A 15230-nucleotide genomic window follows, 5' to 3' on the forward strand; every position below is an offset into this window, starting at 1 on the left:
GACTGCAACCATGCTGGGGGTACCAACTTGATGAGTTTTAGTCGAAGAGGTCAATCCCAGGATTTAATCTTTAAGTCAAGTACTTATTCTATCGGTTGTCTCTTGCTGGGCCATTAAGTTACAGGGACATAAATCAAAACCGGTCGTTAAGCAGGTGGTGTTGGGGGCAATGACAGATGCACACTAACACACACACACACATGAGTGTGTGTGTGTGTGTGTATATACATACACACACACACACAAACATATATATATATATATATATATATTATATATATTATATATATATATATATATATATATATCTTTCTGTTGAAGAGCGTAGGCTCGAAACGTTAAAGACTTGTTTTATTTATATTTCCTGAGCGCCATACTAATACAATTGTTCGTTTGTTTTCCACCTGCCTTCGTCTTTTGTCTATTTTCATAAAGCTTCCCGTTATATATATATATATATATATATATATATATCACGTTATCACTTGACCGACCAGACCAGAAGTGGGAGAAAGAGTGGTGAAAGAGTACAGCAGGAATCACCACCCCTTGCCGGAGCCTCGTGAAGCTTTTAAGTGTTTTCGCTCAATAAACACACACAACGCCCGGTCTGGGAATCGAAACCGCGATCCTCCGACCGCGAGTCCGCTGCCCTAACCACTGGGCCATTGCGCCTCCACACACATACACACACACACACACACACACACACACACACACACACAAACATATATATATATATATGCATATATATTTATATATACACACACATATATGCATACATTCACACACACACACACACATATGCGACGGTCTTCCACATTGTTTCCGTTTACTAAATTTCTCCGCAAAACATTGGTCTACTGAATCGGAATGCAAGTGGTCACAAAGTGAGCTTCTTAAGAGACAAAATTGTTTAATAAAGACATTATGACGCAGCTTGGAAATAAAAGGGTAAAAATAGAAGTATAACAAAAACTTTAGTCTACACGTTTACTTTATTTTTCAATCTTTCAGTGGTTAAAAGGTTTTTGATTGAGAGAAATTATTTTGAATAAAGGTGTTTTCAAATCTCATTTAATCTCTTTGAATTTCAGTTTTGAGAGTAAGTCATTTGAGGCTAAGTTGATCGCCGATGACTTGGTTTGGCTATGAGTTCGGTTGGCACTGAATTGGAGGCGATTAAATGGAGACGATGGATTCATAAAAAAAAGGAAGGAAAAAACGATAAATTGACGTTTTCACCGTTTGTTTGCTTATCAGGAAATCTTTATATATAAAAGTGAAGTTGTGTGTGTCTCCTACGATTTAGATTCCTAACTACTCCCACATTTTGCGGTGGAGTGTAACCAAAAGCGGGTATCTTATAGTCGTGATTCATATCAAACCCTTCTGGGTATTAGCGCGCGTCTACGATGAGTCTACGATTTAAAAAAAAAATTACCATCATTTTTTCCTATTTTTAATGCATTTTTTTTGCTATTATATAAGGGAAGTAACTCTCTAAAAATGTATTATTAAATCTCAGAACGTAAAAAGCTACAGTAACACCCCCCTTTGTGGTTAGCCATATTGAGATGGCTATTATACTTTACATCTCTAAAAATGCTTATATAGTTATTTCCCTTACAAACCCGAGCAACGCCGGGCGATACTGCTAGTATAGTATACGAAGTAGTACAAACGTATTAAATTGGTTCCCAGCGGTGGAAGAACGAAAAGTGAGACAAGGAAAACTACTCGTAAGATAGATCTGATGCTCTTCTCCGGAACTTAATTCGAGTTTGCTCCATCGTTCTAGATAATATTGGTGTCAAGTTTTGGTACAAGGCCAGCAATTTTGGGAGGAGGGATAAGTCGATTACATCGACTCGACCCTAGTATTCAACTGATATTTATTTTATCGATCCCGAAAAGATGAAAGGTAAAGTCAATCTCGGCGGAATTTGAACTTACCAGGTAAAGTGGCATGAAATGTTGCTTAGCATTTTGTCCGGCGTGTGCTAATGATTTATTATTTATTATTTATTATTTCTTTCTATCTATTTCTTTACTACCCACAAGGGGCGACAAACAAGGACAGACAAACGGATTAAGTCGATTACATCGACCCAGTGCGTAACTGGTACTTAATTTATCGACCCCGAAAGGATGAAAGGCAAACTCAGAACGTTTCGGCAGCCGGAATACTGCTAAGCATTCCGGCCGGCGTGTTAACGATTCTGCCAGCTCGCCGCCTTTAAATTTATTATTTCTTTCTACCATTTATTGAATAAAGGTTTTTTAAATTCTTTTTTCAGAAACGATCATGCACCTTAAGACGTTTTATTGTACGCAAGTCAATTTAATTGGTCGTAATATGTTTTCTTCTGCATATATAACCGACACTAATTAAAAAATTCGATAGTGATATCCCGTACCTGTAAGAGAACAGCAGGTTAGCATAATAAAAAAGAACTCAAATTCAAAGAAACGTGTTTACGAAGTGATTGATTAAGTGTGTCCTAGCAAATGTATAAGAACAGGTTTTCGCTTTGTTGGTGTTTTAATGACACAAAACTCAATTTGTCGTAACGTATGCAATTACAGAAGATATGCAATTACTGAAGCCAGTAAAAATAAATCAGTGATGCAACTATCAGTAAACATTTTAATATATGTATTAGTAGACCATCCATTCTTCTATCTATCTATCTATCTATCTATCTGTCTATCTATCTATCTATCTATCTATCTATCTATCTATCTATCTATCTATCTATCTATCTATCTATCTATCTATCTATCTATCTATCTATCTATCTGTCTGTCTACGCACGTGTATCTGTGTGTGTGTGTGTGTGAGTTTATATATATATATATATATATATATATATATAAATGCATGTGTTTCAGGCATGTAGATAGATGAATATATACGCACTAAAATAGTCATAGACACACACACGCACGCACGCACGCAGATTCATATATATATATATATATATATATATATATATATATATATATACACATACATATATATATACATATATATACATATACATATATACATGCATACATACATACATACATATATATATATATATTATATATATATAATATATATATATATATATATATACATACATACATACATACATACATACATATACACGTTCACATACACAGGTGCTTGTAAATGCATTCATATACACGCACACATACATACATGAGCATAGCTGACGTAACAAATTTTATGAAGGCTTGTAAGATATTGCAGTTCCAATCACTCAGTTAACAGCTGTCACATTGTTAACAGGAAAATTACTTATATGTAGGAAGAAAGCTAAATAATATTGTATTTTCAGGCCGCGACAAAGTCAAGAAGAGCGAAAACCTATTCTGGAACAATCTACAGGCAAGTTAGTATTATTTCCCCGTGAAGAAGTGAAAAATTCAATAGTGTTTAGGTGAGTAATTTCTGTTCATCATTCATTTTAAAAATAAGGAATAATTTGCTTCGTAATATGTATCATTAGGGAACGGGGAGATGGTAGAATCGTTAGCATGCCGGGTGAAATGCTAAGCGGTATTTCGTCTGCCGTTACATTCTGAGTTCAAATTCTGCCGAGATTGACTTTGACTTTCATCCTTTCGGGGTCGATAAATTAAGTACCAGTTACGCACCGGGGTCGATGTAATCGACTTAATACCTATGTCTGTCCTTGTTTGTCCTCTCTGTGTTTAGCCCCTTGTGGGTAGTAAAGAAATAGAAATAGGTATATAGTCCATATTTACGTTTTAAGTTCAATTTCCGACGAGGTCGACTTTGATTTTCATCCTTTCGGGGTCGATAGAATAAGTACCAGTTGAGCACTGGGGTCGATGTAATCGACTTACCCTGTCTCCCTAAATTGCTGGCCTTGTGCCAAAATTTGAAACCAACATACATTAATCCTTCACCATATCGCGGTTTATCATTTAAGCTTACGTTGATTCCTCCATTTGCATTTACAATACAATACATTCCTTTGCACTTACAATAAAATAAATATATACAAATAATAATAAAACAAAATATACAGTACTGTTTCTGCTTCGCGGATTTTCACCTTTCGGGGTCGATAGAATAAGTACCAGTTGAGCACTGGGGTCGATGTAATCGACTTAATACCTATGTCTGTCCTTGTTTGTCCTCTCTGTGTTTAGCCCCTTGTGGGTTGTAAAGAAATAGAAGTGCGTATTTCGTCCGGCTTTACGTTCTGAGTTCTAATTCCTGCAAGGTCGACTTTGCCTTTCATCCTTTCGGGGTCGATAAAATAACTATCAGTTACGCACTGGGGTCGATATAATCGACTTAATCCGTTTGTCTGTCCTTGTTTGTCCCCTCTGTCTTTAGCCCCTTGTGGGTTGTAAAGAAATAGAAGTGCGTATTTCGTCCGGTTTTACATTCCGAGTTCAAATTCCGCCAAGGTCGATTTTGCCTTTCATCCTTTCGGGGTCGATAAAATAACTACCAGTTGCACATTGGGGTCGATGTAATCGACTTACTCCGGTGCCCGAAACTGCTGGCCTTGTGCCAAAATTGGAAACAAATATGTATGATTAGTATTGTAATAGACATGAAAGTGTGCTCGATGAATCGTTACTGCATCGGACAATATTCTTAGCGACATTTCTTTCGGTGCTCTACGTTTACGTGCAAGGGCAAAATTTACGTGCAAGGGCAAAATGTAAATCGACTAATTTCCTCCCGCAAAATTTCGGGCGTTGTGCCACTAATAAAAATAATTACTGTTATAAATATGACAGCGAGTTGGCAGGAGCGTAAGCGCATGTGGCATTATATTTTGTAGTATTTCTTGCGGCTCTTTATGTTCTGTGTTCAAAAACTGTCTTTAATCATTTCGGGGGCTGATAAAATATGTATCAATTATGCAATGATTTGGCCTATGCAGTTATACGTTTTATAATGTCTTTCATTTCTTAGTCGTTAGACTTCAACAATGGTGGGGAATCACTTTGATAGATATAGTTGAAAAAATTGATTCATAAGACTTATTTTTCAAAGCTGGTGCTTTTTTTATCTTAATTTTTGCCGAATAGCTAAGTTACAGTGATGTAAATAAATCAATACCCGTTATCAAACATTAGGGTGGGGGATACAAACACAAGGACATCCCCACAGCCATACACACCCACACCCACAGACAGACAGACACACACACACACACATAACGAGCTCCGTATAACCTCTGTTCACCAAATTCACTCTCAAGACATTGCTTGGCCTGGGGTTATTGCAGAAGATACTTGCCCCAAGTATAGCATGCTGGGACTGAACCCGGCACTACGTGACCGAAAAGTATGCCTTCGCCTGTGATAAATTTTGATTTTACTCTAGTTTTAGTGCCGGGCTTAGCGGCATTTCGTTCATGTTTACGTGCTGAGTTCAAATGCAACGGCGGTCGATTTTGCCTTCATCCTTTCAGGATCGATGAAATAAGTACCAATTAAATACTGGAGCAGATGTAATCGACTTACCCGCTCCCTCGAAGTTGCTGGTCTTGTGCCAAAATTTGAACGCAATATTATTTTAGTTTTATCAAATTCGGCCGAGAACGGCTTTGCCTTTCACCCCCTTCGGGGTCAATAAAATGAGTAGCAATTGATTACTGGGATCGAAATAATCAACTTGGTTCCACCCCCGAAATTGCTGGTTTGTGCCAAAATTAGAAACAGATGTTACTTTAGTTTTAATTTTACTATCTATTTGTTTTTACTAGATGTACAACAGCAATGTCTCTCTTTAGAATCCGTAGAGCACGGAAAATATACTAATAATTTTGGGTCCTTAACTTCTGATTTTACATTCTGCTGAGGGTAATTATCATCGTTATGGGATCGGTAAGATAAGAACTCAGTGCAAATCGTAAAGATAAAACCCGCATAAACATAATTTGAAATCACGAAAGGTGAAATTTTGTGTCGAATAAAATGAAAGAGAGTTGCACCCTCAGTGATCTTCACAGGTGGAGTTGTTGCGACAAAAGATCATGAAGGAATAGTGAAGAAGATTAAGTTACTTCGGGTTTTCTCAAAAACAAATAAACAAGCACATAAATAAATATATAAAGTAGTTCATTGACACTATTTTAAGTACAGAGAAACTTGTGCCGTGAATGACAGCAAATGCAGCCGCAGTAGCAGATACGGCTGCTAAAATATCATCTATCTACCTACCTACCTACCTATCTATCTATATCTATCTATCTATATCTATCTATCTATCTATATCTATCTATCTATCTATCTATCTATCTATCTATCTATCTATCTATCTATAAAACAACAGTAGTATATATATAGCAATAGTAGTGTGTGTATATATATCCCCCTCCTTCACCGTTTTCTCTCTCTCTCTCTCCTCTTTCTCTTTTTCTCTCTCACTCTCGTTGCTCACACGTGACCATCGTCCATCTTTCTTTTCCTGCACGGACGTTCAAAATAACGGAGGTATTTTTTCTCATTCTTTCTATCTTTTCTCTTTCCAAAAAAATGTTTCTCACAGCGTTTACTCTTTCCCTCTGGTTCTGATCTAACGACACTCCATGTTTGTTTTCGTTCGGTTTCCTTGTTTGTCTCCACTGTCATGTTTTGACCATCCATAAATCTTAAATTTTATTTTAGAATTTATGAGAGCAACTGTCTTTGAAAACTCATATTATAGTTGAATTCTCGAAATAAGGATTAGATAGACAACTGATGAAGGGTCATTTCTCTGTGTTTACTTGTCCTACTTTCCATTTTCTCTTGTTGTTTACGTATTTAACACGTATGTTTACGTATTTCATGTTATTTGCACCGTTGGTGATGTCCTGTACCCACATATGCATATATATATATATATATATATATATAATATATATATATATATATATGCATATATATATATATATACATACATATATATATATATATATATATATATATATATATATATATATACACATATATACATATATATATATATATACATACATACATACATATATATATATATATATACATATATATTATATATATTATTTATTATTTAATTGAACTCGATGCATCCATTTCCAGGCAAGTTTATCTTCACCTTTTTGAAGCGACTCTCCACTCTATACTGTTTTCTTCCTCCATCCTCTAATTCCATTTTCACCCCTCCTACCTTCACCGTTTACGATGTCTGTCTCTCTCCCCTTTTCTCTTTTTCTCTCTCTCTCTCGTTGCTCACATGTGACTATCGTCCATCTTTCTTTTCCTCACGTGAACATCTTTCTTTTCCTGTACGTACGTTCAAAAGAATTGACGTGTTTTTTACTCTTTCTCTTCTATCTTTTCTCTTTTAAAAAAAAATGTTTCTCACAGCGTTCACTATTTCCCTCTCATTCTGGTCTAACGAACTTCCATGTTTGTTTTCGTTCGGTTTCCTTGTATGTCTCCACTGTCATGTTTTTTGTTTCCATAAATCCTGTCTTTGAAAACTTATATTGTCGTTGAGAATTCGCGAAATGAGGGGTAAACAGACAGCCGACAACTGATGAAGGGTCATTTCTCTGTGTTTACTTGTCCTGTTCTCCATTTTTATCTCGCTGATTACGTATGTAACACGTTTGTTTACATATTTCATGTTATTTGCACCATTGGTGATGTTCTGTACCCATATATGCATGTAACCCCCCCCCACATATATATATATATATATAATATATATATATATAATATATATATATATATATATATACGAGAGTTGGTGAAACATTGGTGCATGGGATCTTCATGTGCAAGCTACGAGTCATAAATTGACAAAAACTATTTTATTCTCTTCTATGTAATTGAGTACTTCAAACGGATATATATATATATATATATATACAGGTGAGCATATAAGTATTCATCACAGCTGTCCGACGAACGGGGACGTGAAAATGAGTAATAGTTCAGTGATAATTTTGCAGCTTTAATAAGTATATAATTAATATATATGACAGTAACCAAACTATGTGTTTGTGTGTGTATGTGTGGTTGGTTGGACTGATGTGGTGGTTAGAAAAGTAGTCTTAGAATTTCAAATGTTGATGAAAGACTTGAAAGAAAAGAATGATAATGAATCCAATGTCAGGTATTCATTTAATCAGCCATAAACACAACAATAACAAAGACGCTTTGACGCTCATCTCGTCTCAAGAGAACGAGTGATGTAAAAGTTTTGGAGTTAAACGTATGTGCGAGAATGTATATCGCCAGAAATAGATGGCCTATTTACATTTTATTCAAGCATACGATGACCTTATTTGCACCTCTCCTTGTTGGCTTGTGTCTCAAATTACATACGATATTCTTTTCTGCTCTAGGCATAAGGCCCGGAATTTTTGGTGAGGGGAGCAGTCGACTAGATCGATCCCATTACTCTAATCACAAAGTCCGAAATTGTTGGGAAGGGAGCTGGTCGAGCAGTAGATCGACCCAGTACGCAACTGGTACTTAATTTATCGACCCCTAAAGGATGAAAGGTAAAGTCGATCTCGGCGAAATTTGAAATCAGAACGTAATGATAGATGAAATACCATTAAGCATTTTTGCCAGCTCGCCGCCTTAAATTATATACTATGTTGCAATCGTAATTGTATGAGCCATATTACCGTCGCCCTACTTATGTGCTTAAACATATCAATTATATCTCACCAAATGGGTGAGAAATAATGAATATGTTTTGGCTCATGACTGCTAAATGTAGAATTAAGAATTTAGGACGGAGTGTTAGTTGAAAAGCTAACAAAAAAAATAAAATACTAACAAAAAAGATTAATAAGAAATTGTACAATTAAAATCAATCTATGCAGAACAAGCTCCGCCGCATATTGTACTCCATTGCAAGTAGGATGTAAATCCGGTTCGTTGGGGGCTTTAATAAAATTTAAATAGACAAAAGCGTTAATCATCGTCTCCTACCAGCTGTCTCCAGTGCAACTAATTATGTTACAGAATTTAGAGGCTCAAACATAGTCTTACACAGTGACATCTAGTTGGTAGTTATGGTAAGTAGCAATCTTTGAACTGTTTGGTATTACGCTAAGTATTACGCTAAGTTTTTTAAACGTTCTCCGGCACGCACTGTTCTTGTACGTTTGAACTTTCAAGCGTTAGCTATCAGTGGCGGGTGTAGTGAAGGCCATGCTACTGGGACTGAGACACAGGTAGGTGGTCTCTGAATATGTAGAGTCACTCCTCATTTGAACTTCTAAGTAGTTAGAAATTAGAACGATACGACAAATAGTTTCGCCTGTTTTATGCAGAAATGGAACAAGATGAAAAAAACATATGCTGTCTCTGATTGGTCAATTTGCATTGTATTATATCGATGTACTGGAGGCGCAATGGCCCAGTGGTTAGGGCCGCGGACTCGCGGTCGGAGGATCGTGGTTTCGATTCCCAGACTGGGCGTTGTGTGTGTTTATTGAGCGAAAACACCTAAAGCTCCACGAGGCTCCGGCAGGTGGTGGTAGCAACCCCAGTTGTACTCTTTCGCCCTAACTTTCTCTACTCTTTCTTCCTGTTTCTTGAGTAATGCTACGATGGACTGGCGTCCCGTCCAGCTGAAGGAAACAAATACGCCACAGAAACTGGGAAACCGAGCCCATGAGCCTGGCTAGGCTTGAAAAGGGTGCATAATAAAATAAAATATCGATGCACTATTGCTCGATAGTCATACCTTTTCTGATGAATATCTTTTATGTGAAAGGAGTAAGTTTACTATTGCCAGCCCTCATTGCAACAGAGTTTTGGTGAAGAATAAGCACGCACTGAAGTTTCGACATCTGCAGGAATTCCTTGATAGCACCAACAATTTGTGCAATGCATTTGGGCGCTTGAGATCACTGTACATGGCAGTTGATATAACATCTACATTTGCATTACGTAGTTTTAGCGAAGCCATGAGCGTCAGTTTTACAGATATGGATATCGATAAGGTGAGGTATACTTGCCATCTCAATATGGCTAACCACTAAGGGCGGGTGTTACTGTAGCTTGTAGCCCAGGAGAACATCGTCTCCAGCTGGCTTAGTGTGCCTAAAGCCAGCTGGAGACGATGTTCTCCTGGGGCTACAAGCTACAGTAACACCCACCCTTAGTGGTTAGCCATATTGAGATGGCAAGTATACCTCACATTGTCGTGCAGTTACTGTTTATATCTCGTTCAGAGATTTGTTATTGATATCGATAAGGGTTCTTTGAAAATCCTTTTCCAGAAGCTATTGTCAAAGCCAATGGATAATTTTTAAAGGTCTTTGGCTTGTGAGTGCTAGAAGGTGCTGCTGCTTGTTTCTAGATATGCTTTACACTTTAATGTTATCTTGCTTTCATATAGCTATAATAGAGCCGCATACAGTTATGCTTATAATATTTTCTCAAATGACCAGCTTTTACTTTCCACTGATTTCAGACAGTGTAATAAATTGTATATTCTAGTTTATTTATTTATTTATTTGTTTATCAGATTTAGTTGATTTTAGACATTTTGTAGTGTTGTAAAATAACGGCATTAAAATACGTAGCATGTATGTGTTGATATCGGTTTTATTATTATTACTACTACTACTACTACTACTACTACTACTACTACTACTACTACTACTCTACTACTACTACTACTACTACTACTACTATTATTGTTATTATTGCTATTATTATAATTATTATTTTTATTATTATTATTATTACTATTATTATTACTATTATTATTGCTATTATTATTATTATTATTATTATTATTATTATTATTATTATTATTATTATTATTATCATTATTATTGTTTTTGATGTTGTTGTTGTTGTTATTGTTATTATTATTATTATTATCATTATTATTATTATTATTATTATTATTATTATTATATTGTCGAACAGCTGTTGTCGTGTGTAGGACGGATCTGGTTACCAACCGAGTCCATTGTGAAGATCGCCCCGCCTCCTTTTCTGTCTGGTGGCTATGACGAAGGAGGTAGTTTGGTAGACGAGATTGAAAGGAATGAAGACATATACTTTCCTCTTCGGCCAAGCCCTCGTCGACTTTTTTGTAGAGAGGGAAGTTCTGCCCCCAGTAAATTTGTTGAAAAGTGGGTGAATGTGGCGAGGATGGCCCATGTAAATGGGCCTACTCTGAACATTCGCTTGTAAACCGGAGGAGTTGAGAAGGAGAGAAGAACCTACTGAGGTGCATCTGGCGGTTGGGATAACCAGAATGTGTGGAGTTCCTCGGTTGTCCCTGTGAGAAACTTTCCTTTTGTTGGGAATTATTATTATTGTTTAATTGTCTTGTTAATTGTTTTTGTTACTTATTGTATACACGACATTGTTCAACACCCCACTTGTCCTTTGTATTGTATCATCCTTAGTATTGTATCACTGTTTGATGTTCGGCCCTTGTAGCCAATAAAGACACGATTATTATTATTATTATTATTATTATTATTATTATATTATTATTATTATTATTATTATTATTATTACTTTTAATCTGCATGTTTGTTACAATCACTCGCCGAGACACACCCAGCGTCCCGGGGCGAGTGAAGGATAAGAGATGTTATAGTATGACTGAAAGCTTGGGGAGAGGAAGTGGTAGGAGTAGTAGCAAAATATCTTCATGTTATTTAAAAACATTTAAACTGTTCTAAGGATATGGATAGTACTTTTCAGCACAATCTTTTGGATTTCTCTGAGATATTGTTCACTTGAGATATTATCTAGATGTTTCTGACATACCCCTTTTTACAATACCTATTTCTGTATTGCCCACAAGGGGCCAAACATAGAGGGGACAAACAAGGACAGACGTAAGTATTAAGTCGATTACATCGACCCCAGTGCGTAACTGGTACTTAATTTATCGACCCCGAAAGGATGAAAGGCAAAGTCGACCTCGGCGGAATTTGAACTCAAGAACATAACGTCAGACGAAATACGGCTACGCATTTCGCCCGGCGTACTAACGTTTCTGCCAAGGGCACCTACACTAACAGGAACAATTTTCGCTTTAAGAGGCAACATCTTTTGTATTTTATTTCTACTTCCTTTTATTTACTTAATTTGTCAGATTCCTTTACAGATATACAGGGGTTGAACAAAAGAATGGAAGCACCTTAAAATTTCAAACAAATTAATTTTAATATGGTGTAAGACCGCCTTTGGCAGTAATTATAGCTGGAATTCTACGAGGTATGGACTCGTACAAAGTTTGAATTGTTTTAACGCTTGTTCCTGAGCTGCGCATATGAGTGCTTCTGTCTTTATCTTCAAGTCACTCCTATTTATCCATAGCCTTCTGTCCTCTGTATCTGTCTTGGTGTTTATACCACTTGCAAACTAACCATACATTTTCTTTTCCTTCCATGCTTTTTCTTTTTTTGTTCATTTCTTGTTTAAATTTTTCTTTAGTTATACAATTTTCAGTTTTGATGATGCCAGCCTTCTTCGTATGTTTCAACAGTATTTCTACGGCATTTTTTATATACTACCCCTAGCTGTTTTCTTCAGCTTCGGTACAGTCATGACAGCTGATGAAACCTCTCCCACCCTTTCTTCTTCTTCTTCTTCTTCTTCTTCTTCTTCTTCTTCTTCTTCTTCTTCTTCTTCTTCTTCTTCTTCTTCTTCTTCTTCTTCTTCTTCTTCTTCTTCTTCTTCTTCTTCTTCTTCTTCTTCTATAACAGCGGGGATGTTGTCTTGAAGATTGGTAACAACAAGTCTCTTTGAATATCAAGAATGTTTCTTAGGATTCTTGTTGAATACAGGGTACGTTTTTCTGCTGGTGGAATTACGTATCGCAATTTCCAATTTCTTAGACAGCAGATAGAGTATTGAGTCAAGCGCATCAACCACTAGAGGAACTATTGTTAATTTTGTGTTCCTCAAACTCTTCATCTCTCTGGTTAAGTCTCTATATTTCTCATTTCTTCAATTTCGTTGATATCCACTCTGCTATCATATGTTATTGTAAAGTCTATGATTTTACTCTTTTTTACTTCTCTTCTATGATATTCAGTCTCTGAGTTTGAATAGTAAGGTCAGTTATTACAGAGAAATCTAATAAAAACTTTTTATTGTCTTTCATCATTTCATATTCATATCACTTATCTATTACTTTCTTAGTTTTATTTATAGAACATAAAAATATTTCGTTTAGTAACTACCCCGTTACTGTTAGCAAAATCTAGTTTGAAAATCTTAATAACGTTACTAGTTACAGAACCATGACTAAACGTAAGCGGTGGAAAAGATAAAAAGTATTTCATCGTGGTTACATAAGCGTTCCTTTTGTTTATTAACAAATTTTATCTTAAAGATAACGGTTAATTTCTTTTATATTCCTATTATAATTTCATTCGTGTGAAATTTTTATGTATGTATGTATGTATATGTGTGTATTGCGTATGTATGCATTAATGAATGTATGTTTGTATGTATGAATATATATATATATATATATGTTTGTGTGTGTGTGTGTGTGTGTGTGTGTCTGTGTGTGTGTGTGCGTGTAAGCAAATCAATCCGTCCATCTGCTGGCGATTCGTATCATGGGATCACATTTGATAGTTTCTTTTGGTTTACTTTCAATGAGTGTTTTCTTTTCTTTAGATTCCTTCATCTATCTTTGTTCTTTGCTCTTGTTAATAGCGTCATCTCCATAAGCAATCTGCAGTCTTCTGTGAATTTGGACATTCTGAAAGACCACTCTGTCAAGAAATAAATAACGCTCCTTCTTGAAACACATGAATTGCCTGCAGTGAAGTAAAACAAGAAGAGCATCTATAGAGAAAGTGCTATTCTATAAAGATATGCAATCTGAATGATCTAGACCAGTTAATAAAAAAAAATATTATATCATTTTTGCATTACATTCGGTACTGCCTTCGTCTGTGAATGTATGTGCATGCATGTTTGTGCACAAATATATGCACACACACACACGCCACACACTACACACACGCACACACACATATGCACACACACATACGCACACACATACACACAAACACACACACACACACACACACACACGCACACACAGAATCTTTGAGATTGTTTCTGTATTATAAACATTTGTATGCAGATAATAAATTTGGTCGGGGATTTTTATTCTATTTCCAAGAGTGATTATTTTCTCAAGAAATGGAATTAATCTACTGGTTCCTGGTTTCACTGAGTTTAATAGACATGGTGACGTCAAACAAACAGGTAAGTAGTAGATATACAATTTTCAATGAGAGAAAAGTGATAAATGAAGCAAGCTATTTTTTACTCTTCATAAAGAACAATTAAAAAAAATATAGTTACATACATGTATGCATGCATACATACATACATACTACATACATACATACATACATACATACATACATACATGCATACATACATACATACAAAGGGTGGCTGAAAAGTTCTTGGCTTTGGGTAAAAGAAAATACAGGTACATCAGTTAATTATGACTTTATTCAACATATTTCCCTCTCAAATTCACACGCTTATTACAGCATTCGTTTAGTTTTTCTAAGCCCTGTGAAAGAACTCGGAAGGTTGAGCTTCCAGTCAGGCCTTTCGCGATACACTTAAAGTCCAGAGCTTTTCAGCACCCCGCCAAATACATACATACATACATACATACATACATACATACATACATACATACATACATACGTAGCCCAGCCCATGTTAACGTAAAACTCAAGATCAGCGAAAAAGAAAACCGCTACGCTGAACTACTGAGGCATTTGCAGTTACTCTGCTCGCATTACAAGTTTAGATTTATACCTGTAATTATTGGGGCACTGGGATATCTAACAAACTACTTGAGACTCAATCTTGAGAAATTAGGCTTCTGAAAGCCAGAAAGGAGAAAACTGATTCGAAAACTACAAGGCAAGCCATCACTGAAACTGTAAAAATTTATAAAACTTTCCAGAAGTTTACTAATTAAGTATATATGCACGTATCTAGACGTGCAGCAAAAATACACAAATAACTTGCCGATGTTGTATAAAATTCCAGTATTGGCAAGAAAATTTTAAATAAAACTAAATGATAATATACATACATGCATAAATGCATGCACACATATACACATACACACACTCACGCACTAACATGTCTTAAGATAAACTTCTAAATTATTTTTGACTAAAATATTTCAAAATTTTGAGTTTAGA

The 15230-nt window shown here is 35.8% G+C and overlaps 1 protein-coding gene across 1 annotated transcript in view; it reads left to right on the top strand.

The window, feature by feature from the left end:
• Positions 1-3327: 3327 nt before the first annotated feature.
• LOC118767724 overlaps positions 3328-15230 on the top strand; it is an 88326-nt gene continuing 76423 nt past the window's right edge. The window contains exons 1-2 of the mRNA XM_036512753.1: positions 3328-3452; positions 14177-14262. Of these exons, the coding sequence (XP_036368646.1) occupies positions 14197-14262 (66 nt within the window). The 5' untranslated portion in view covers positions 3328-3452; positions 14177-14196. The remainder of the gene's footprint in view (positions 3453-14176; positions 14263-15230) is intronic.

Source organism: Octopus sinensis, linkage group LG2 (genome assembly GCF_006345805.1).
Source record: "Octopus sinensis linkage group LG2, ASM634580v1, whole genome shotgun sequence".
NCBI lineage: Eukaryota > Metazoa > Mollusca > Cephalopoda > Octopoda > Octopodidae > Octopus > Octopus sinensis.